At 40.8% G+C, this 24,291-nt stretch overlaps 1 protein-coding gene across 1 annotated transcript in view; it reads left to right on the forward strand.

The window, feature by feature from the left end:
• The first annotated feature begins 9,226 nt into the window (after positions 1–9,226).
• MYO7B (myosin VIIB) overlaps positions 9,227–24,291 on the forward strand; it is a 101,714-nt gene continuing 86,649 nt past the window's right edge. The window contains exons 1-8 of the mRNA XM_054982519.1: positions 9,227–9,262; positions 10,720–10,768; positions 16,395–16,508; positions 16,804–16,956; positions 18,727–18,911; positions 20,577–20,698; positions 23,047–23,189; positions 23,272–23,385. Coding sequence (XP_054838494.1) covers positions 10,751–10,768; positions 16,395–16,508; positions 16,804–16,956; positions 18,727–18,911; positions 20,577–20,698; positions 23,047–23,189; positions 23,272–23,385 — 849 coding nt within the window. The 5' untranslated portion in view covers positions 9,227–9,262; positions 10,720–10,750. The remainder of the gene's footprint in view (positions 9,263–10,719; positions 10,769–16,394; positions 16,509–16,803; positions 16,957–18,726; positions 18,912–20,576; positions 20,699–23,046; positions 23,190–23,271; positions 23,386–24,291) is intronic.

Below are 24,291 nucleotides of genomic sequence, written 5' to 3' on the forward strand. Positions count from 1 at the left end.
CACTTATTTTTTTCCGATATCCTGGTGTCATCTGCATATCTCAAGCTGTTAATGTTCCTTCCACCAATTTTCACTCCACCTTCTTCTAGATCTAATCTAGCTTTTCTTATGATATACTCTGCATAGAGGTTGAGCAGGTAAGGAGATAATATGCAGCCTTATCTGATACCTTTGACAATTGGAAACCATTCTGTTTCCCCATATTCTGTCCTGACAGTAGCCTCTTGTCCAGAGTACAGGTTGCACATCAAAACAATCATGTTTCTTTTAACACTTTCCATAGCTTTTCATAACCTGTAATTCCCTGGTATGTTCCATTAGCCACCGCACATTTGCAATGTGTTCTCTAGTGTTTCTTCCTTTTCTGTCTCCAGCTTGAAAACCTGGCATTTCTTGTTCCATGTATGGTAAGAAGCTTTGCTGTAGAATTTTGAGTATCACTTTGCATGGGAAATTAGCACAATAGTCCAATAGTTGCTGCACTCTTTGGTGTCCCCTTTTTTTGGAATTGAAATGTAGACTGAATTTGTAGCATTTTAAAATGCTATCTACGATTTGTCAGGCTGAAAGTTCTTTGGGCTTTATTTTACAAAAAAAAACATTAAGAGATATTTAAAAGCTAGTATTAAAAGCCCAGCTGAGCATAAAAACATAAACCAAAAACAGAAAGACAACAGCTTAAAAGAACAGTTTCCAGACTAAAATACTATTTAAAAAGAGAGCCAGTTTGGTGTAGTGGTTAAGAGTGCAGGACTCTAATCTGGAGAACCTGGTTTGATTCCTCACTCCTCCACTTGAAGCCAGCTGGGTGACCTTGGGTCAGTCACAGCTTCTAGCTTTCTCAGCCCCACCCACCTCACAGGGTGTTCTGTTATGGGGATAAGAATAACATACTTTGTAAACCGCTCTGAGCGAGCATTAAGTCATCCTGAAGGGTGGTATATAAATTGGATGTTATTATTATTAAAATGACCTCTTAATTAAAAGTCAGTGTGAACAGATATGTTTCAGCCTGATACCAAAAAGAAAGTGAGACAGGCTCTGGGTGAGCCTCAAGGAGAAGGGCATTTAGCCTATGGCATTGTTTATGGAAATGTTTTTGACATTGACTGTACTAATCTCACACTGCGTAATCCACCTTGAGTCTCAGTGAGAAAGGCAGACTATAATAAATGACATAAATAAATTCCATAAATGAGATGCCACAACTGGAAAAGGTGAGATTGCTCGCATCATCTGTGAAGATGGGGGAGGCAGGTCTTAACTGGTGGGCTGAACTATATGGGAAGAGGCAGTTATTCAAGTACCCTCGCCCCAAGCCATTTATGGCTTTAAAGGTAAGAACCAACCCTTTGAATTATGTCTAGAAACAAATGGGCAGCATCTGCAGATTTTTCAGCACTGGGGTGATATGATCCCTGTACCCATCCTGGATGATTTCCTTGTGTGTAATCAGAGCACAGATCACCATGGCCAGTATATTATTTTGAGGAATGGCCATAGCCAGTGTATCAGCTGCAGCTGATAAAGGGGAATAAATGCCATAGGGAGGATCTAGGCCTCCAACTGTGGGCCAGGATCCAGAAGTACCCCCAAGTGATAAACCTTTCAGGGAGAGTGCAACCCTTCAGGACATGCTGATTCCTCAGGCATTGAGCAGCTTTGTCATAGACCAGTAGCACTTCAATCTTGTGTGGATTGTGCTTCCGTCCCATTACTGTCTCCAGCTTTTGTTAGGACTGCCAAGAACTCAGCTGTTAAGGAGAAATAGATTTGAGTGTCATTCTCTTATTGGTGGGCACCTTGTTCCAAATCCCTTAATGATCCCTCCCAGTGGTTTCATGTAGATGTTAAAGAGCGTGGAGGAAACGACAGATCCCTACTAGAACCCATAGCACAAATGTCATGGAGCTAAACAGCAACCCCCCAGCACCATCTTCTGGAACTGGCCTGTTAAGTAAGAACTGAACCACCAAAGTACAGTACCTTCCCCCACCACTCAGTCAGCCTCTTCAGAAGGATAATCTGATCAATGTATTGAACACCACAGAGAAGTCCGGGAGAAAAATGGAGATGTAATCCCCCTCTCACTCTCCTGATGAAGATCATGCATCAGGAAGACCAAGGCCGTTTCTGTACAAAACCCAGACCTGAATCTGGATTGAAACAGGCCTAGCTGCATGGCTACCACCTACTTAAACACCTTGTCCAAAAATGGAACATTGGCCACCAAGTGATAGTTGTTCAGGTCCGGGGGACCAGGAATGCCTTTTTCAGGTGGGGTCGCGTGCCCCCTTCTTTCAAAGTGGTCAGAACTGCAGAGTCCCTTGAGCAGAGAGGCATCATAACTCGTGGACCCATTCAACCAACCCAGCTCAGCTCAAAAACAGCCACAGAGGGCAAGGGTTATGTCTAAATGGGGTGGGCTGCACACTTCTTTTTTTAAGTTTTTAAAAAGTTTTTAAAATTTAAAAAAACCTTTATTTTCTTAAACATAACATTTTAAAACAATAAATACAACAAAAATAACATTACAGTTCTATTGATCATATATTGTTGGTGTCTATTCCTATTATACTAGCTTGATTGGTTATATTAGCATTTCAACAATTAATTAACATTCCAGTCTGATATCTAGCTATTGTACAATGAGTTTTTGATGAGTTTTTGTGAGAGTCAAGTATTCTGTTATATTTGGTAGATAGATTGGTTCCGAAGTTGATAAATACAAAACGCTGAAATATATAGAATAGGTTAAACAATTTAAGGTTCTGCAACATTATATAAGGCTTTTGAACAATATATCACTTACAAATTGATACACCGGCAACAAATATCTGTACTTATATATAAACCTAAGAAAGGGGGGGAAGGGGAAAAGTTAAAGTTATAACTCCCTACCCCCCTCCCACAAAGAAAACCTATATAGCATTAATATGATTGTAAGTATTCCCCCTCCCCTCTTTTCCCTCTTACAATAACTATTAAACTCAAATGTTAGCTATAAGTGATTTATAAACAAAATACTAGGTACAATAATATGATAGTTGTACAGCCCCTGAAAGACCCTGAATGGAGTAGTCTCCTGAGAGTCTTTGTACAAATGTACAAAGTCTAGGGGCTGTCATTAGTGGGAGCAAAGAGAAAAAACTGGCTCCCCCTACCCCCCAAAAACCTCAGTACAGCAAAGGAACACAAATTATTAGCTTTGTTTTAGTTTATGATCTCTGAATTCTGATCCATCCCCCCTCCCTCTTTTTTCAACTTTTAAGTAAAGACAGGAAAAACCCCCAGAATTTCTTGACTTCTGGAATGTTTTCCATTATTGTTATTCAGTTGGTTCTAACTGGGATTTTGCTTCCTTTGTGAGGAGTGGGTGGTTGAAGGAATTTTCTCTTTTGTGTAGACTTCGATGGATCTGTAGGCGAAATGTCCAGATTCTGCAGTAAGGCTTGTCCTGATTCTTGATCAGTTGCATAAAGATGTTTGTCCTTAAGCTGGACGTAAAGTTTGGAGTAGTTGATCCATTTATATTCAATTTTTCCATCACATAGTACCTCAGTAATCGGTTTGAGAACGCTTCTCCTATTTAGTATTTCCTTTGGTAGATCTGTAAAGATTTGAATCTGGGATCCATTATATTGGAACGTTTTTTGTTTCCTAGCAATTTCCAGAATTCTTTTTCTTGTTTCCCAATCTGGGATGGTAGCAATGATGTCCCTTGGAGATTTCCTGTTTGTTTTTAGAGGACCGACCTGGTAAACTTTGGAAATTGCTGGAGTGATGTTTTTACCTGGATGCAAAAAGCTAGTAAGCCAGTTGGCTAGGAATAGGGATAAATCTTGTTTTGCTTTTAATTCCTCATTAACCCCCCTAAATTTAAGATTCTGTTGGCGTGTTATTATTTCCAGGTTTAGAACTCTTTCATGTATCTCCTCTTTTTCCTTTTGCAGAGTGCGAATTTTGTTTTGTAAAGAGCTAGAGATATCTAACGCTCAGTCAGTTTTTTGAATAACATTGTTTATTTTAGTTTGGAGATCTGCAATCTGGTCAAAAAGTGGCTTTATAAGATTTGCCATTTTGTTTAAGAAACTAAGTTCCATGTTAGCAAACAGGGCAGCAAGTTCTGAGTCAGGAGGGACATTCAGTAAAGTTCTTGCTGCGTTTCTCATTGGCGCCATTGTACTTGCGTCACTTGCAATTGCTGGCTCTGGCATTGAGGCTTGAGTTGCAGGAAAGAAGTCTTGCAGACATTTTGCAACTGTGCCGTTTTGCTTCTTGATATTTGCGCTGTGTTTCCCCATGTCTGGGTGCAATTTTTAGTTTAATGAGATGGGGGGTTTGAGGATTTTGGAGCAGAGTGGGACGGAACTCAGCTCTCAGGCGTCCGTATTCTCCGAAGCTGGTGCCACGCCCCCTGGCTGCACACTTCTGAACAGCTTGTCCACTTCATCATGTCTTGCCAACTAAGTCATCCATATAACTAGAACCAGCCTGCAGTCTAATGGCATCCTGATACAGAACTGCACCAACTGTGGAATCTAAGTCAATGATTTTTATCTACAAAGTGCTGTATCACAGCTTTAAACAATTTATCTCCAGCTACTGTCAGCTTTGTTGTACCAAGCTTCCTGAGGCAGTTTGTATAGTATGCAAAAACAATATCCAGTATAGTAAAACCGTAACAATCAAAATGAAACTAGTAGTTTGAAACAGCAATACCAATCCAAAAAATAATTTAAACCAGCATAGAAAAAGCGTAGTACACAGCTAAGAGTAAGTGGAGAATCGAGGAGCTTAGGGAAATTAAAATGCTTTCCCCTGGCAGCTAAAAGAAAGCAGTCTAACTATCTCGTGAACTTCTGTGGGATGGTGTGCCAAGACAAGATGCTCCCAGAGAAAGCCCTGCTTCTGTATTCAGAAGGTGGGGATATACCAAACACACCACCACTCCTGATCTCTGTCATAGATTAGCATCCTTGTTTAAAGCATTTTTAGAATATGCAGCCAGATCTTATTGAGCATTACTATACAGAAGGGCTTTTTTTCTGGGGGAAAAAGGTGGTGGAACTCACTGGGTACTGGGAAGTGATGTCATCACGCAGGCTGTGGCCGCCCCGGAAGCACTTCCACACTCCACAGGGGGCCTGAATCAGGCCCAAATCGGCCTGGAATTCACTGCTGCCACATGGGAGAGCGCTCCCCTGCCTGGCAGCAGCCCGTTCCTGGCTGTTTCAGGCAAGAATTGGGCCAAAACAGGCCCCAAAAGGCCAAAATGGACCCAAAATGGCCCAGATTGGGCCCAAATCAGCCTGGAATGGGCCACTGCCGTGTGAGGGAACTCTCCCCGCTTGGCAGCGCCCTGATCCTGGCTGTTTTTGACCTAAATTGGGCCAAAACAGGCCCAAGAAGGCCATAACAGACCTGAAACAGCCCAGAGCAGGCCCGAATTAACCTGGAACAGGCCGCTGCCAGGAGGGGGAGCAACAGCCCAATCCCTGCTATTTTGGGCCTGAACTGGGCCGAAACAGGCCCAAAATGGCTGAAACAGGCCAGGATCGGCCCCTGCTGCACAGAGGAACCTTTCCCCGCCTGGCAGAATCCCAATCCTGGCCACTTCGGGCCCAAAGTAGTCAAAATGACCATTTTAAAAATTCTTTAAAATACCCAGTCACTTGGATTTCTTTAAGAGTTGCTGGAACATCATTCCATGGCATTCCAGCTGAAAAAAAGCCCTGCTATACAGTAAATGCAATTGGCATCTCCCTGATTCTGAGTTTTTAGTTATCAGTAAAAGGTCACATTATATGCAAAGGGCAATAAGGGCACAATGCAAACCATTTAGGCATCTAGGGAAACACTTCCTAATAAAAATAATTAGCTCCAGTTAACTGTAGACCTTAAAACAAAATGATAGAAAAGTTAGTTAATTCTCAGATTCATCAAAACTTGGCTTACAATTTTAAAACAGTGTGTATTTAGAGGAATTAAAAAGCTTTTAGAAATTTTCTCCCTGGTAGAGTTACCTAGTAGGGTTCCTCCAGGGTTACTGGAGAAAGATATTCTGCCCTTTTGGGTGCAAGCACCGAGTCATTACTGACCCATGGGGGGGATGTCCCATCACGACGTTTTCTTGGCAGACTTTTACAGGGTGGTTTGCCATTGCCTTTCCCAGTCATCTACACTTTACCCCTCTGCCCCTTTAATAGAGACTTAATACATGGGATTGGACAGCTGAATGTCAAAGAGGAGAAAAACATCCCATCAAACTTCTATTAAAGGATCAGGACATTTTTTTTCTCGTGGTAGTAGGCACGAGAAATGTTAGACGTGTGTGTATTTGGGGGGCAGGATCAAATATATATCCCCTGTTTCAAAACTCATATTTAGAATATGCCCTTCAAGTGCCAGATGAAGTACCACAACTGCTAAAGATACATAAATATTCATTCTTCTTTACAGTCCAAGGGTGAGTGGAACATTAGGCACATCTATGACATGGCTGACGCACACATACTAGTGCATTTTGTACAGTCATAGGCTATGTGTGTCATATTAATCAGTTTCAGATGGGTAGCCTTGTTGGTCTATATATATCTTAAAGACCAACAAGATTTCCCAGGGTACTGCAATCATTCTGATTATTTATTAGAATAAACAGTCTAAAATTATTTTATTCTAGAAAGCAGTATAGCAAGTATATGGATGTTTAATGTAGGCACCCATTTGAGTCTGTTGTTTATGCATCCACTTGTATTTGATGAATGAGCTCTTGCACAAAGTAGTCAGTGTTTAATACTTAGTTGGCTGCATTCCAGGGAAGGATGGATGACACTTAGATCCTAATCAGATTGCTCAGCAAGGACGAATGACCTACCTGGTAACAACCAGAGCAAGAAGCTCCACTTTATTGATGTCTCTATGTATAGGTGAAATACAATGTTCCCTAGTATTTTGTTATTTTCACTACACCATGAATAAACTGGAAGGAACTAAAGCTAGCTAAAATTAATATGCTGAAGAAAAATGGAGAAATACGTATGATCTTTTGCTGGTATGTTATTTCACTTTTTCCTTTTGGCATTTTTCTATGCTTTGTGCATTTTAAATTTAACTGTAGCTTTCTGTTACTTATCTCGGTACAGATCTGCTTAGGGTGGTTAACGGGAAGTTGCAGAAGGCAAAAAATACATAACATGAAGCTAATATTTAGCTATGAGATATATTTACAAGTACAGAACTCATAGACTAATATCTAATTAGTTAGATTAATGTGAATTTATTCAACGTGTGCAGCATATGAGTTACAATACTATTGTGAATTTTCTTAAAATAGACCAGTGCAAAAGCCAAGTTCTATTTATATCCTTTGATCTGGGTGGCAGACTGTGACTTAAGAAGCTGCTGAGGAAATCTTTCAGTATATGCTCATATAGATGGGTTTCAGTTCTACAGAATAGCAGGATTATAATGTCAGCTAACATTACACAGTTCAGGGTCACATTATTCATTTGTTCATCACTGTAGATGGCCCATAATATACACTGGCTCTCTTTCACCTCCCAGTATATCTGCGTACTAAAGAGTTGCCTATCTGATGAGAATCTAATTTACATAACTACTCACCAAGCCAGATTTCCCCCTGTCTGTGTGTAGATGGTCGTGGTGCTGTTATTCCAATATTTCTGCATAAGGTTAGAGTCATGTGTGCATTGATGGTGCTGGGTGTGTGTGAAATGCCATCTAGCGCTTCCTTCATATTTAGATTTGGTTCGTTTTTCAGTGTTGGTGCCATCCTTATCCAATCCAATAGCCTCTTTAAGGAGGAGGTCCGGAAGTATCTACTTTAGAAATTTTTAAATAACTCTTTATTTTTATTTTATAATTTTTCCCAACATTAACAAAATGGAAACTTTTAACACCAAACAAGTGATTTATTTAACAACATTTAAGATATTGAGCTAAACCTGATATACAGATTTTTATACCATATACAATTAATATAAAAGATATAAAAGAAAATTCTTATATTTTCTGGTACAGAGTTGTCAGTTGTAGCATAATTGGTTACAAATTCAAAAAGGGGACCATTTTTCTATATATGAAGATTGATAATTGGGATTATTCATAGATGTTATCTGATCAGTTATTTTACTCCATTATCAAGGAAATTTTAAGAAACTCTGTAAAACAATATTGTTCAGGAAGACCTTTGAAAGAAACTCATATTTCTGCTATACAGAATTCAAATGGTTGTTCTATTGTCTGTTTTTATTGATTTTGTACTCTGTCTTATGTTCATGTTGATTGTAAACTGCTTTGAGCTTCATTGTATAGAAAGGAAAGGCAGGATATTAAAATTTCACTAAATAAATACAAGGGATTCGATCTCGTAATATGTGAGTGCAAAGATTGCAGATCAGTCCCACATTTCCCTTCCCCCAGCACCCCTTTCTGAGCCTAGGAATGTTGATTCCTGGGGTTGCAGGATTCATGTGGACTGCCAGGTGTGTTGTGAGAGCTGTGCTGCAGAGGGCAAATCAGCCAAAATCTCCCTCTCCTTCCTCTTCTGTCAGCACAGCTCTGCTGATGGAAGAGACAGGAAAGGCAATCTCCACATTGCAGCTCCCCCTATCTATGTGGCCATTAGATCTGCAACTCCAGGAATCAACTTTCCTGGTGTTGAATGGGACTGCTGAAGGAAGGAGAACATGGGAAAGATTGATGTTCATCAGTACTTTCCGCTAATGGATCGTCAGATCTAATCCTTGGCTTTACATTTATTGGAAGTCCCCAGAATAAGTCTGTCTCAATGGTTATTTCACCATCCATCCGGCCGTACTAGAAACCACAGTTGGTGCTGTCCTTTGGATCCATTGTTTTTATCCTCATCTGTATCTTCCAGCTGAGCCTAGCTCTTTATTTACCTGCCCTGAAAACTTTTGTCACAATCGATTTGACAAGTGCCACAGGACTCTCTGTTTTACCATTTAAGGAACATTCATCCAGCACCATGAAGCCAGTAATTGACCTCACCTAATATGTCAACTGCAGAAATGGAGTGTATTCTGAACTGGGGCCAAAGTCCTATAATAAATTACTGTGAAAGGAGCTTCAGTCATTTCCTCCTTCCTCCTGGAACAGGGGACAGAGTTCTCCACCGGTTTCAGCACCAGCTTTCTGCACTTCTTACTCCTTTCTTCTTAAGCTGTTTCTGTGAAAGAGGAAAGCAAAAGCCACGTTTCAGATTTCTTCTGAACAGGTAATATGTTTTCTCTGTTCGTCTTTAATATGGTGAATACAATAATTTATTATAGAAATGTTCATTTGGAATGAAGACAAATGCAGCTGTTTTGACAAAGCCATCCAAACAGTTGGCAGGTTATTCCTTGTGAAGTTTGGGCTGTATTTCTCTTACTTTATATTGTATTAATGCTAATGCTAACATATTAGTCAATAACATTTGTTTGAAACAGCCATACTGAACACAGTGGGAATAATTTATAAGTAAACATGGATAGGATGAGGAAGCCTCCTATATCAGAATAAACGAGAATTAAAACAGGAGAGCAGCAAGCAAAAAACTTGATTTTATAGACATTTTTTCATTAATTGAGAAATTCTCATTGGTGTAGCAGTGCCAGAGAGCTGAATCCTAACCCTTCTGTCATCTGAAGTGGTTGAAGGACGCATGATCTCTCTAATCTTGAATGTGGCTGCATATGAGCATAGTAATCAAAATGTGGTTGTTCATGTTGGTCTTGGTCATGGAAGAAATAAGCAATAAGAATGTAAAGTATAAGGCAACTATAGCTGCAACCAGCCAGTGAAGAACAAGCCAATTCAAATAAAATTACAAAATTGCTACAGTGGCATAGTATTTAATCATTTGAAAAGAATACTCTGCTTTATTAAGCATTGGAGGATTGATGGCACATGTCTGGATTTCAGTTCCCTTCATGGTTTTATAGCTTATCAAAGTTGTAAAATATTATCTTCCAGTTCCAACTTTCTATATCCAATAAATATCAATGGCTCTGTGTCAATGAATTGTCTGTTCTGTTTCTCTCCTAGTTAATACAGGAGAAGGTACAAGCACCTGAAGACCCTATTTCAGGTTCTGGATTACAAATTAGTTTGAAAACTTCTGATGAATCAACTTTCTTAGACCTTTTAACTTAACATGGATGTGTATATAAAACGTTATTTCGGACAATCTATTCAAAACATAGCGCTTACCTGGATAGCCCAGGTGAGCCTGATCTCATCAGAAGCTAAGCAGAGTTAGCCTTACTTAGTAATTGGATGGGAGGTCTCCAAGGAAGACCAGGGTTGCAAAGGCAGGCAATTGCAAACCATCTCTGATAGTTTCTTGCCATGAAAACCCGAGCAGGAGTTGCCATAAGTCAGCTATGACTTGAGGGTAAAACACACACACACACACACACACACACACACACACACACACACACACACACACACACACACACACACACACACACACACACACACACACACACACACACACACACACACACATTCTCTCTCTCTCTCTCTCTCTCTCTCTAAACCTAATATATTCAGAGCTGCTTCGGTCCTACCCACAGCACATCACAGCTTCTGTCTCCGTCCTCTCTCTTAAATGGATAATCTATTAGTTCCGTATTGGATTCCCCCCTCCCCCCCTTTTTTTGCTCTGATTGTGTTTGTTTCTTTCAGAACACAGATTTGTGTGTCACCTTGAAGCAGGATGGTGATTCTCAGAAAAGTGAGTCTGATAGTTGGCCTTGATATGAAATGCATTAAGGTGGTGGTACAGTAAGACCTAATCTAGATAGGCTGTCTCCTGTGTCTTTTTTCTGATTTTTTTAAAAAAAAAATACAATAGCAACCTTGAGAGTTTATGAGTTTATGTAGGGAACTGGCAGGTCAATTTACCCTTTCCCTTCCAGATTTTTCCTGCAGAGAAAAGATATAGGTAGAAAAGATTGAATGGAAAGATTAAGTAAACCCCTCACACGTATACACTCCCATTGTTCCTCTGCCTAAACTTCCAGTCTTCCGACACTGTTACACTTTAAAAAAAAAACTTTGAGGGAAAGATAACACACAATTGTATACCATGTCTACACGGAACCTAGTATATCAGCGATAGAACTGATCACTAATTCGCTGAACTTTTCTAGTCTGCCCAAAGCTTTTGTATTTATAGGCCCGAATGGAACCAAGCTACAAGTGATGAAGTCTCTGGAGTTTAGCCCATGTCTGCTGACTCCATTTTTAATTGATCTGTAGTTTTTTAACAGAGCTGTGAGCCCCTAACCCAGAACAGGTGCACAGCAGGGCAGCCCTAGATGAGTGCACTTGTGTACCAGCCAGCTTGTCCAAGGAAGATGCAAGAGGAAGACATCAACCTGGCTTGGCTGCCCTCTCCACGCTGCTCTGATCATAAGGCAGACAAGCACTGCCTGCCTGCCTCCCCTTGCCAAGCCTAGTGTTGAATCCACATGCAGAGAGGGAAAGGCTTGGACTCAGGTTCAGTGGCGCTTCTTTGCAAAGAGGTTAGGAAGAGGGAGAGCAAGTCAGGCATGCTGAGTTTCTGTGGGTGTCTATAGCCCCCCCCCCCCATCCTGGCTCCTTCTAGTTTGGAAAGCTCCCTGAATCCATCACTGTCAGCATTTACAGGACCCTGTGCAGTATCTATAAGGTGGGCAGAATCAGTGCTTTCATTCGGGAGCTTTCACAATGCAACACCCCGCCCCTTCCAGGGTAGTAATGTGCGTATGAATCACTCTGTACTTCTGAAGAACACTTCGATCCTGCTTTTCAAAAGAAGGAAATACAAGGCAGCTCACACTACAAAATCTATAATTTCTGTACACAGTAAGGATTGCCAAGTGATACCCCTTGAACACATTCGGTGGTGCAATTAACAGCAGGGAGATAGCGGCAAGGCTCACCAACCAGGTTGCCCATCTTCCTCCTGTGAGAGGAGAGAGCAGGAGGAAAGCAAGCCCGCAAGACTAGGGTTGCCCCACTGAGGGGAAGTCCTAGGCTTCCTCTCTTGGCATGTTGCCCTGCCTTCCCTTGCCCCACCTAATGTTGAATTCATATGCAGAGAGGAGAAGGCTCTGGCAGCATTAGGTTGAGGGCAGAGCATCTGCTGATTGGAAGCATCTTCCAGATGCTTCTTTAGTGTATGTACTTCTGCTTTAGGAAAGAATGGGGCAAACGCAGAGTGAAAAGGCAAGGAGAAAACTAAATATTTGTCTTCCGGGGAGGGGAGGACAAGGGTCCAAAGCCGAATGAAACTGAGCAATGGATGATGAGTAGCGGCAGTCTGACAGGTCCCAGGGAGTATCAAGAAGGATGATTAGTTGGTACAGATGGAACTGAGTTACTAGATCTTAAGATCATGAAGCATGTGAATGCTTTGCTTACATGTCCGAAATGCTTGAGGCTGTCCTTAACAGAGGCTAAGCACAATTCACATAAGGATCATTTCATGCATTATGAAAAGGACTTGCAATGAGGAATGTTGTAGTTGGTCACCACTTCCAAGTGCATATATTTTCTAAGCTCTGCGTTCATGCATCTTCCTTTCCAGTATTACAGTATTAATCATAAGGCCATGTAGTGAACGTTTATTTATTTATGTTATTTATGGTCTGCCTTTCTCACTGGGACTCAAGGCAGATCACGCAGTGTAAGTCAATATGATCAACAGTTGGAACATTCAATAAACAATGTACTAGGGTATGCAAATACAAATTTACAGAATTGGAAACTAGCAGACATCTAATACCGAGCTGAAAACAATGCTGCAAGAAGCATAAGAAAGTAAACATGACATATTGAACAACACAGAAACTACCCAGTAGGAACGTATTACAACTGACAGTACACAGTTGTATAGTATACAATCCCTGTCTTTACCAAATGTATCTCTCTAAGCCATTTTCTTATAGTGCAGCCCTCCTACCAATGTAAAAAAGCTCTCCTGAATAATTCTGTTTTGCATAGCTTGTGGAAAGCCAGGAGAGTGGGAGCCCTCCTAACTTCATCAGGCAGAACATTTCATAAAATGGAGATACATGACAGAGAATGCACGTGTATGGGTAGTTGTAGATTTTGCTAATTTGCATGGTGACACCTGCAGAAGACCATGTTCACATGGGTGAAGCTGCTGTGGCTGAGCACAGGAAGAGAAATGCTCCCACAGAGAGGAGGGACCGAGGCTGTGAAGAGCTTTGTATGTGACAGCCAAAACCTTGAATTGGTAACTGATGGGTAGCCATCATGCTGCAAATACTTTTTTACTTTTACTTAGTTTATCTGGTCAGCAGCATCAAATTTCTCTTGTGGTCCATAATCATTTCATTATTTAATACCTTTCCCTGTTTACAAAGGCAGTGCCTAAACAATCCCTAATCAGTGGTTATATGCTTTATTAAAACAGTGAGAGTTATGTCCAAATCAATTCTGGCAAGTTGCTGTTGTTTATTTATTGAACTCCTGTGACTATTGTGGCTGCTGTATTTTCCCCTTTTTCTTTGACAGTAAACTAATAAAGAAGGCATAGAAATAACAGTGACAGCTAGTAAACTGTCATATAATAATAATTTTATTATATGCAAAAAAATTAACAGATACTTAATAGAAATAACTCTCTAGTAATGAAACTGGCCAGGCCTCCAGTGGGGGGTTTAGGTTTCAGATCAGGAAGGTTTTACAAGAATAGTGTATGAGAGTACCATGGGATCTGATAAATCTTGCATATCACTGCCCATCACATGTAGAGAAACCAAGACTGTGGAGCGATGGGCCACGCCTGAGTGTTTATGGCTTTGCCTTTAGATTCCATAGAGACTTAATGGGACTAAAGGGAGAAGTATTGAGTATTGTTAAGGCTTCTGGCTTACTATTCCAGAATAGTCAGTCAGTCAGTTATAGTCGCCAGAATAGTCAGGTAATTTTTGAGGCGTGAGAGTTGTAGTTTCCTGACGTATTTTATGATGAGAAAGATTCAGAGCCCTCAGATTTGCATGCTGGCTCCCTCCTAACCATGCATGCAGCACCAAAATTGCAAACCAGGAAATCTCAATTAAAACAAAATGTGTTGTGACATCCAAATCACATGAATTAACAAACTGTGGTTTATTTCTTGCTTATAGTCCAGTGTTCCTGCAGTTTTGGCACTGTGCTTGAGGAAAGAAGAACTAGGGAAGTAGTATATGAGTTTATTCTCATAAACAGAGGTTTGTGGTGTCTGAATGCAGCACATGAAAGAGGGATCGAGAAAGTTGTGAACTGATTGATTGCAAATTGATTGATCCTTAATATTGGCTTGAGCAACAGAAAATCATACTATCCATTATAACAACTACATAGATTATTAAAGGAGACCAATTAGATAAGTCCAAAAAAGTATCTTACTCAAAGATATACAGGTCACAGACAAGGAACCCCAACTTCCTCTATCAGGCTAAGCATGCTCCAGTCAGAGTCTGGCTGGGAGGCCCTGGGGCAGCAATGAGCCATGCCGAGCCCAAAGGCCAGCAGGTGGGGCAGGCAAGAGGAGCACAGGAGCAAGCTGGAGGGACAGGCTCCTAGCCAATTGGCTGAACCTAGCCACCCAGTCCAGGGGAAGAGGGGCAAGCAAGGGGGTGGGGTTGACTTGCAAAGGAGGGGAGGAGGATGGTGCTATAAAAAGGAAGTTTCTCCCACAGGCCGGGGAGGAAGAGAGCATGGCTAGAGTGAGAGCTGACAGCCACAACCTGGGAACAAGAGGAGGATCCAGGTGGAGCAACTGTCTCCCTCTATCATTGTGATGCTTTCCCTGTGCACCTGGCAGGACAGCAGAGGGGCGAACAGAAGGTGCTGCCGCCACAGCAGCATATACCGTTTTGCATACATATAAATATCTCTTGGCCCTCCACTAATACTTGCATCCTTGAATAGTACTGGAGGCCTCACTTTAAAAACGATATGGACAGATTGGAACAAGTGCAGAGGAGAGCAACCAGGATGATCAGGGGCTAGAGACCAAGCCCTATGGGGAAAGACACAGGGACCTGGGAATGTTCAGTTTGGAGAAGAGGAGGTTGAGGGGAGACACAGTTGCTACATTTAAGTATTTAAACAGCTATCACTTAGGGGAGAGAAGGGAGCTGTTCCTATTGGCAATAGAAACAATACAACAACAACATTCAATTTATATACCGCCCTTCAGAACAACTTAACACCCACTCAAAGCAGTTTACAAAGTATGTCATTATTATCCCCACAACAATCACTCTGAGGAGGTGGGTGGGGCTGAGAGAGCTCTGGAAGAGGTGTGACTGACCCAAGATCACCCAGCTGGCTTCAAGCAGAGGAGTGAGGAATGGGTTTAAACTACAGGAGAGAAAGTATCAGCAGGACTTTAGGAAAAATTTCATGTTAAGAGTAACCCAGTGGTGGAGTTGGCTGCCTAGGGATGTGCTGGGTTCCCCCTCACTGGCAGTTTTCAAGGAGCTGCTAGACAAATACTTGTTGGGGATGCTTTTGGTTGTTCCTGCTCTGGGCAGGGGTTGAATTAGAAGGGCTGTAAGGCCCCTTCCAACTCTATGATTCTGTGAATTGTACCTCCAACATCTGTGAAGTTAGACATTCTTGTCATTCTTAGACACACATTGCACCTGGGCTTCAACTTATTGTATATATTGATATGGGTTAGATAGTTCTAATCTACACAAGGCCATGCTACTCCTTTGTTTTGTGCTGCTCTCCAAAGTTGTTCTGTTCTAGACCTTTACACTTCCTTTGTGGCATGTCTAGCTATGGGGCCAGACTAGCCCTGTTTTTGTGTGCAAAGTCATCTGCTATGACTTTCTTGGTCAAATCCAACAACTGTTCTCCTCTCATTCTAGCTACATACATCGCAAGATGAAGCCAGCCCACCTAGTAACTATAAAAGAAATGGAGTATACATATAAAGAAATTATTTTTATACCCTGCCTTTCTTTGTGGCTCAAAGTAGCTTACAAATCACAATGAAAACCATCACAGTTTAAAACATATAAAATAACTTGCCTGAAATAATTCCCATCCCTTTATAAGATGCCTGCAGTCAACTTAAAAAAACCCATTAAATAGCCTGGCAAATACAATGACCTTGCAAATGCTTCCTGAAAGATTCTAAAAATAGGTCCTGCTCATCTCCTCAGAGAGCCAGTTCTACAAAGCGGAAGCTGCGATGGAGGTGGGCTGTCTTAAGTAGGGGAACCGCCAGCAGGTGGCAACCTGAGCTCCATAGCTGTCACTTGGGGATATATGAGAGGAGAGGATCCTTTAGATATGTGGGTCTTGGGCTGTGAAGGTTATACTTGATAGTTACCCTTTGCTCTCTTCAGGGTGATCACATATGGATGGAACCCCCTTCAGGCAGTGAGCACAATGTGCCTATTGGGGCAGTTGTGAAGATTTCTGAATCAGGGCGATTGTTACTAGAGGATGATGAAGGCAAGGTAGGCTATGCAGTATTTTATTCAATAGATTCAAGCGTGTTATATACTACTACAGATGTTTCCTGATACCTGAGCTCTGGAGCTAGTTTAACTCTGAACTAGATATGTATTGTGCAATCACTCAAAATTCCATTATCTGAATGCCCAATAATTGTAGTAGCGTTCATATGCACATCTGAAAACATTTTAACCTACAACCACACATCTAATGTTGCTTAAGATGTATTTTCCTGTTGAATGATCTGAAATAGTATGTAAAATCCAAGGTGATTAGTTAAAAGCAGTTCTGTTTAAGGAACATTGGATCTTGACTCGGAACATCAATACTGTGAGACCAATGCATCCCACATCTGTCCAAGGAGTAGAAGATATGATATGCCTCGGAGACCTTAACGAAGCTGGCATGGTGCGCAACCTCCTTTTTCGCTATAAGGAGCACAAAATCTATGTGAGTAAGGAGGTTACATTTCACTGTTAAAAAAAAATAACATTTGAAAATTTCTGGAAAGTGGTAATAATGTCCACCAGGATGGTCTCTCTTATACACCAAAGCTTCTATGTGTATGATCTCAAGTTCTTTTGGATTCAGAGATCCTTAATCCTTCTCGAATTTATGATGGAAAATATTGTAGTTTTGCTTTCCTTTTTGTTGCACTGATAAATATCAGCAACATAATAGTAACAGTTTATTTGTATGCTGCTCTTCTGGACAGATTAGTGTCCACCAAGAGTGGTGAACAAAATCAGTGTTGTTATCCCCACAATGGACGTGGGGAAGTAGGGCTAAGAGAAGGTGGGGAAATAGGGCTTACCGAAAGCTACCTGTTGAGTTCATGGAAGTAGTGAGCTTCGAACCAGTAAAGTGCTGCATTGCAGCCCAACCACAAAGCAAACAAGAGGGAACATGGTATGTCTCAAATGTTCTTGTAAATATCTTTAATATAATTTCTCTTAAAATGTTCAACATACTTTGAGCCCCTAGAAGTTTTTCTCAGGGAACTACAAGAACGTACATTTATTCCTTTTATAAAAAAGTAAAATATTTTTTTTCATTAGTATGAAATACTCGATATTATATAAAATATTATATTCCATCCCAATTCTTCATGTGACTCTAATATTTTATGTCAAAATAGTACAATAATTTATCAAAATGGACACCTTATTTTCAGTGGGATAATTTAAAATTATGACCAGTTCATCAATTTACAGTATTATACTTCCTTTTATTTTCAGTCTATGAACCATAATTACTTTGTCCTGCATTTCTGTATTTTAACTTATTGAAGAGATCTATATATTATTGAAGAACTTAGTATTGGCCAAGTCTGTATACTGTATATGTACAAGTTATTTGAATACATTTTCAAAACACGGCATATGTCAAAAAAGTTTTCCTCTTTTCATATTTACTCAAAGGTTTCAGTATACAACTCTGATCCATTACATGCAATGGGATTTTTGTAGTAATCTTCAATGGACTGCACCTCATACACTTTACCTTCAATCTGGAGATGATAATAATTCTTTAATTAAATGTGGCCCTGGTGTCCTTATCGGCTAAGTAAGAGTTATTAAGTGAACAGCATTGTACTTCATATAAATGATATGTTTAGTGTTGACTCCTGTCCATTCGTTACTGGTTCTCAAAGCAGAGTTTCATATTCAGTTGCTGCTATTATTATTATTAGTCTGCCTTTCTCACTGAGACACAAGATAGATTATACAGTGTAAGACAAATATGATCAATCCAGTGAATAGTGTAATAAAGTTTGGATATCAGAAGTCTGAAAACACGGAGACATCTGAAAACAGAGCTAAAAACCAAGCATAAGCATATTTAAACATGACACATTAAACAATGCAGAAGTTACATAGTAGGAGCATACTTGCAGCAACAGACAGTGCACAGTAGTATAGTTTACAGTCTCTATCCCTTTACCAAAGCATTTCTCTGAACCATTTTTGCACAGCACAGCCCTCTTACCTATGTAAAAAAGCCCTCCTGAATAATGCATTTTTGAACAGTTTGTGGAAAGCCAGGAGAGTGGGGGCTGTTCTGACCTCATCAGGCAGGCCATTCCATAAGGTGGGGGCCATTTTCAACTGTTTGTTTTTCCTTGCAATGTTGCTATTTGACAAGAGCAGAACATGCGGTGATTAAGGGTTTAATGTCCTATTTGTTATAATTAGTGCCATAAGCATCTTCACATTTTAGACCTATACAGGCTCTATCTTAGTAGCAGTGAATCCGTACCAAGAGTTGCCGCTATATACTATGGAACAAATCAGACTCTACTGTAACAAAAGGATTGGGGAATTGCCACCTCATGTCTTCGCCATCGCAGACAACTGTTATTTCAACATGAAGAGAAATAAGAGAGACCAGTGCTGTGTCATCAGGTAATGGGCAAGGAGTGGCAGAGGAAGTTTGATGCTCTGCTGAAGAGAAAATATTTTGAATAGCTTTGGAGAGACTACCAGACTTTAAAAAACCCTGAAAATAATGAGATATGTATCTTATGACATCTTCAAAAACCATTCCCCTTCTCAGATGAACTGTATCTAAAAAGTTGTTTGTGTATAAAGTATTAGACATGCAGTAGATTGACTTAAAATAAAAACAAATCCTTGCTCCATTGGACAAGAACAGACAAAGAAAGAGTAATGAGTTATACTAATGAGTTCTACGAAATGACCCCTGGGTAGAGGTATAAAAGTACAGGTATACACTGGTGAATTTATAATATGTTTTAAATACATAGAAATAATGGGGATTAATTAGTTCATTAATGTTTGTAATTTTAAGATAGTATAAATTACCTTGATGTGCAGCCATGGATGAGAATCTGGGGTACATAATCTAAACTGGCTCTTAGGAGCCACCTCTTACCCTTTGAAAACTTATGTATACTGTTACCAGCTACATGTAAGACTGAGAAGGCTTCACCCCCCTTCCCAAATAATCCTCACCTCAGAGTATGTGCCCTTATGTAACTGACTAGTAGTGGTAATTAAAGTTTGGCGGGAGGGAGGTGAATTTAAAGGAAGCTTACTGATTCACCAGCAGGCAAGGTTGCAGCCATGGAGCAAGGCCAGGTGGAGACAATGAGCGGAACTACAAGTGACAAAAGGCACAGGTTGGACACTTGTCAGCTTCCCTCAAGTTTTGATGGGAAATGTAGGCATCCTAGTCTTGCAGCTTGGCTCTCCGACTGCTGTCCAATGGACTTTTCAACTGTCACTTGTCCAACATTCCACCAAGCTGCCTACATTTCCCATCAAAACTTGAGGTAAGCTGACAAGTGTCCAACCTGTGCCTTTTGTCACTTGTAGTTCCACTCAATGAGGCGTGACAAGGGGTGCAGAGTGAGGAGTTCAGGCAGGACGGGGTTCCTCTCCTGTAGCCTGTGTGGTTGCTGCCATTCTTGGGGTGGCAGCGGAGGAGATGACCAGGAATTGGGCTGGATCCACTGGATTGACTTGTGCAGCTCACCCCAAATCTCAAGGTCCCCATAAGGGATCTGGGGTGAAGCCAAAGGGTATGTGCTTGGGTGGGGCTGTTGCAGACTTTGCCCTGGTTGGCAGGGGCCGTCTGGCAATGCTGCAACCGTAGTACATCACCTACCATCCCACAGTGCCCAGCAGTTATGCTGGGGAAGCAACCATTGAACCACAGGGGGCCGTTCAGTGCAGCGGATCTGTTGCCCTATGCTTTGCCAATGCTGTAATGGCTGTAATCAATACAGTTGTGGCCCATTTCATCCAGTCATGCTGTGTGTTGTGTGTTCTTTGCCCAGGGCATTAACCTCACCATCACCCATATGAATACAACTCTTAATTGCCTAGCTGTCATTTACCGAAACTACCTGTTAAATTATTTAAGCCTTGCCTTATCTGTTTCTGTTACTGGGCAATCATAGGAAGTGTGGTCATAGAAAGTAAAATTCACTTCCTCAAACATTTAACCAAAATCATTCAAGCACAAGGAAAACAGATTTCATTTCTTATTCTGGTTGATCAGGGGAGCCAACTGCTGTTTTTTTCAGATTTTTTATTTTATTGCAGTGGAGAATCTGGAGCTGGGAAGACTGAAAGCACAAAGCTGATATTGCAGTTCTTAGCTTCTGTCAGTGGTCAACATTCTTGGATTGAGCAGCAGATTCTAGAGGCCAATCCCATTTTAGAAGGTAGGCTATACATCTGAATGTTTGATGCAGTGGGAATAAGAAAGCAGGTGTAATGCCTAGTTAGTGGTGATGCTCAAATATCTCATTTTTTTAGGTAAGTAAGAGATCATAGCAGATGAGTTATAGCTATCAGTGACTTAGCTTCTGTCAGGTCATAAAGTGGCTGGGAAGCTGGAGACCTATTTAAACATTATGACCTCTGTGTGGGGGCTATCTAAAACATTTTTCTCTCACTCTTGTTCCAAGGAACTCAGAGCAGCATACATGGAGGCTGTCCAAATTCCACAATGGCAATAATATGAAAAAGGGTTTCCCCAGATGTCTGCATATTAGCAGAATTCCAGAGAGGTAGCTGTATTTATTGTAGTAAAATAGAACAGAAGTCTGGTGACACCTTAAAAGGCCAACTTTTAACCTACTACCCATTTGTTTGTCTGCTTTCCATAAGAGGCTGACCTCTTTCATCATCCGTTACATGTAACAACCTAATCTGTTTGAGTACCTTACACAGAGCTGAAAAATTTCTGACAGGTTCCACACCAATCCTCTCTCTGCCTCAACTCATTTCCCCTCTAATTTTCCTTATAAATGTGTGCAAAATTATTTCCCTCTAATTTGCATCTGAAGAAGTGAGCTCATGAAAGCTCATGCTGGAATAGAGGTTCATCTTTAAGGTGCCATGAGAGTTCTGTTTCATTAGCACAACTGACTCCAGCAGGGACTTATGACCCTAGCATCCAGACGCTTACTTGTATGTAGGCCAGTGCACAAAGTAAGAGCTTTTGAAATGTTGCACCTTTGCAATGGAGCACCAACACAGGTAAGAGCTTTTCAGTGCCCTCCGCAAAGGATCATAACATTTAACATTGTAACATTGCCTAACATTTAACATTGCCTAGCAGTACAATTTTATGCAGAGTTACTCCAGTCTAAGCCCACTGACTTCAGTGGGCTTAGACTGGAGTAACTGCATAGGATTACACTGCTAAGAGGGACTGGGGAGACCTTAGCATATAAATCATAAAGTCCATGAGCAATTTTTGCAGGGCCAGTCCAAGCAGAGTGTCACCCTTCTAAGTTAAGTTAAATGAACCCAATGAACTTAGAAGGGTGTAGTAATGATTAGGATGGCACTGCTAGTAAATTACTACATTTCAGTATTACATGCAAGTGGTTTCAAAGCCCTTTTCACAAACACAGACATACAGTTTTCTTATATGACAGTTCTGTGTGTGTGTGTGTGTGTGTAAGAGAGAGTATGTATGATCTGACATACATAGAAGTTTTGTGTGTGTGTGTGTGTGTGTATGATCTGGAAAACAATGCCGAATTAAAAAATCTGGAGCCAATGCAGTCAATTGGGAAAATATGCAAATCATATGCAAATAACTTATTAACAAAATTTATTTAGTTAAACACTTCACCTTTTGCCATGGTCAGTAACAGAATGAGATTTTAGCTCAGCTATTGGGAAACAAGGAGATGCAATTAACTTCAGAGAGAATTCTCAAGATAGTGAAATCTGCCATATATATACAACAGAGGTTAAGAATAATTTTAAAAGAATTAAAATTACTATTTTACTATTCCGCTTATGTACATGGCAGTTGTTGCCTTCTTAAGAATTCTGCACGTTCTCCTTAGTTCACCATGGTTCCCAGCACCTGATCTGAAATCCAGCTGATGTAACTTGAACTTAAAATGTTGTATTAAATAGTATTAAGTCTACACCTCTTTTGTCAGATTGGATGACAATATACGATCCAGACCGGAAGATACTTTATTTATATCCCGTCTTTCTCCCCACTGGGCACCCAAAGTAGCTTATATCATTGGCTTATATTGGCTCATTGTCCTTGCAGCAACCTTGTGAGGTTAGGTTAGGCTGAGCGAGTGTGACTGGCCCAAGATCACCCAGCAAGCTTCCATGGCAGAACGGGGATTCGAACCTGGGTCTCCCAGATCCTATTCTGACACTCTAGCCACTGCACCACACTGGCTGTCTTCCCAATTTTCTCCCCACATATGATAATGGAGTGAGATTGTGTGGTTGTGCTTTCCACCAAATATCTTTGTCTGGCCATAAACCTTAACAGTGCAAACAATTTCCCCAGTCCCTTGTTGCTGGTAACACTGTAAATATTTAAATTTAAAAGCTGGCAGAAGTCTATGTACTTTTCATATTTTAATCAAGCTGTTTTAATGGATTTATACCTTTAAAATGCTAGCTGCCCCAAGCAATGGTGGTTTAAAACCAATGGTGGTTTAAAACAAAGTAAACAAATTCTACTTTGCAAAGGAAACTGCAAAGTGATTTCAAATGAACAATGCCATCTCATTCACTGTAGCTTTTGGAAATGCCAAGACAATTAAAAACGACAATTCAAGCCGCTTTGGGAAATACCTTGACATTCACTTCAGTCAAAATGGGGTGATTGAAGGAGCCCGGATAGAACAGTTCCTTCTGGAGAAGTCCCGGGTTTGTCGCCAGGTAAAAGCATCTTTTTAGTACACATATAAACAGTGTCTTTGTGTTTACAGTTGTGTTTATGGGGGTCTTTTTACCATTCTAGGCTCCAAATGAAAGGAACTATCACATCTTTTACTGCATGTTAATGGGAATGAATATAGAACAGAAAAAGATGCTAAATCTGGGCACTGCTGCTGAGTACACCTACCTTACTATGGTAAGTGGTTGCTTCCAGTTTATTTAGAGGACTAAAATCAAAAAGAGTCCAGTAGCACCTTTAAGACTAACCAATTTTATTATAGCATAAGCTTTCGAGAATCAAGTTCTCTTCATCAGATGCCTGATCAAAACTGGGCAGATACAGAAGAGGAGGGGGAAAGAGAGAGAAAAGGGAGGGGTCATAAATCACAAGAAGGCAGAATGCAATTAGCATAGAGGCAATCAAAACATTCCTTTGCTTGGAAATGTAAACATCTCCTTTTGGTGTGCAGTCAGTTTGTAGCAGTGAAGGTGTCCAATTCCTATGTAGTATAAGCCTTCGGTAACCACAGCTCTCCCTGCCAGTTGCATCTGACAAAGAGAACTGTGGTCCCCGAAAGCCCACACCAGGCGTCACTGGGCTCCCCCAGATCACGCCTCTGTAAAGAGAATCTGTTACCTGTGGTAATGTGATAACCATTCATAGTCTCTATTCAGTCCCCGCTTGACAGAGTCAAATTTGCATATGAATTCCAATTCAGCAGCCTCCCGTTGGATTTTGTTTTTGAAAGGTTTCTGTTGAACCACAGCGACCTTTAAGTCTTTGGTGGAATGTCCTGGTAGATTGAAGTGTTCTCCCACTGGTTTTTGGACGTTTCCATTTCTAATGTCAGATTTGTGTCCATTTATTCTTTTGCGTAGAGGTTGGCTGGTTTGTCCAATGTACAGAGCAGAAGGACATTGTTGGCACATGAGGGCATATATCAGATTGGAGGAATCTTAAACGACTTCTCACTTACAATCATGAATCGGCCAGCAGAGTCACCAGCACAGGGACCAGGCCCTGCAACAGACCCAGATGCCAGCTCTGCCCCTATATCTACCCAGGGAATACAATTACAGGACCCAATGGCATCAACTACAC

This window comes from Eublepharis macularius, chromosome 6 (assembly GCF_028583425.1).
Source record: "Eublepharis macularius isolate TG4126 chromosome 6, MPM_Emac_v1.0, whole genome shotgun sequence".
NCBI lineage: Eukaryota > Metazoa > Chordata > Lepidosauria > Squamata > Eublepharidae > Eublepharis > Eublepharis macularius.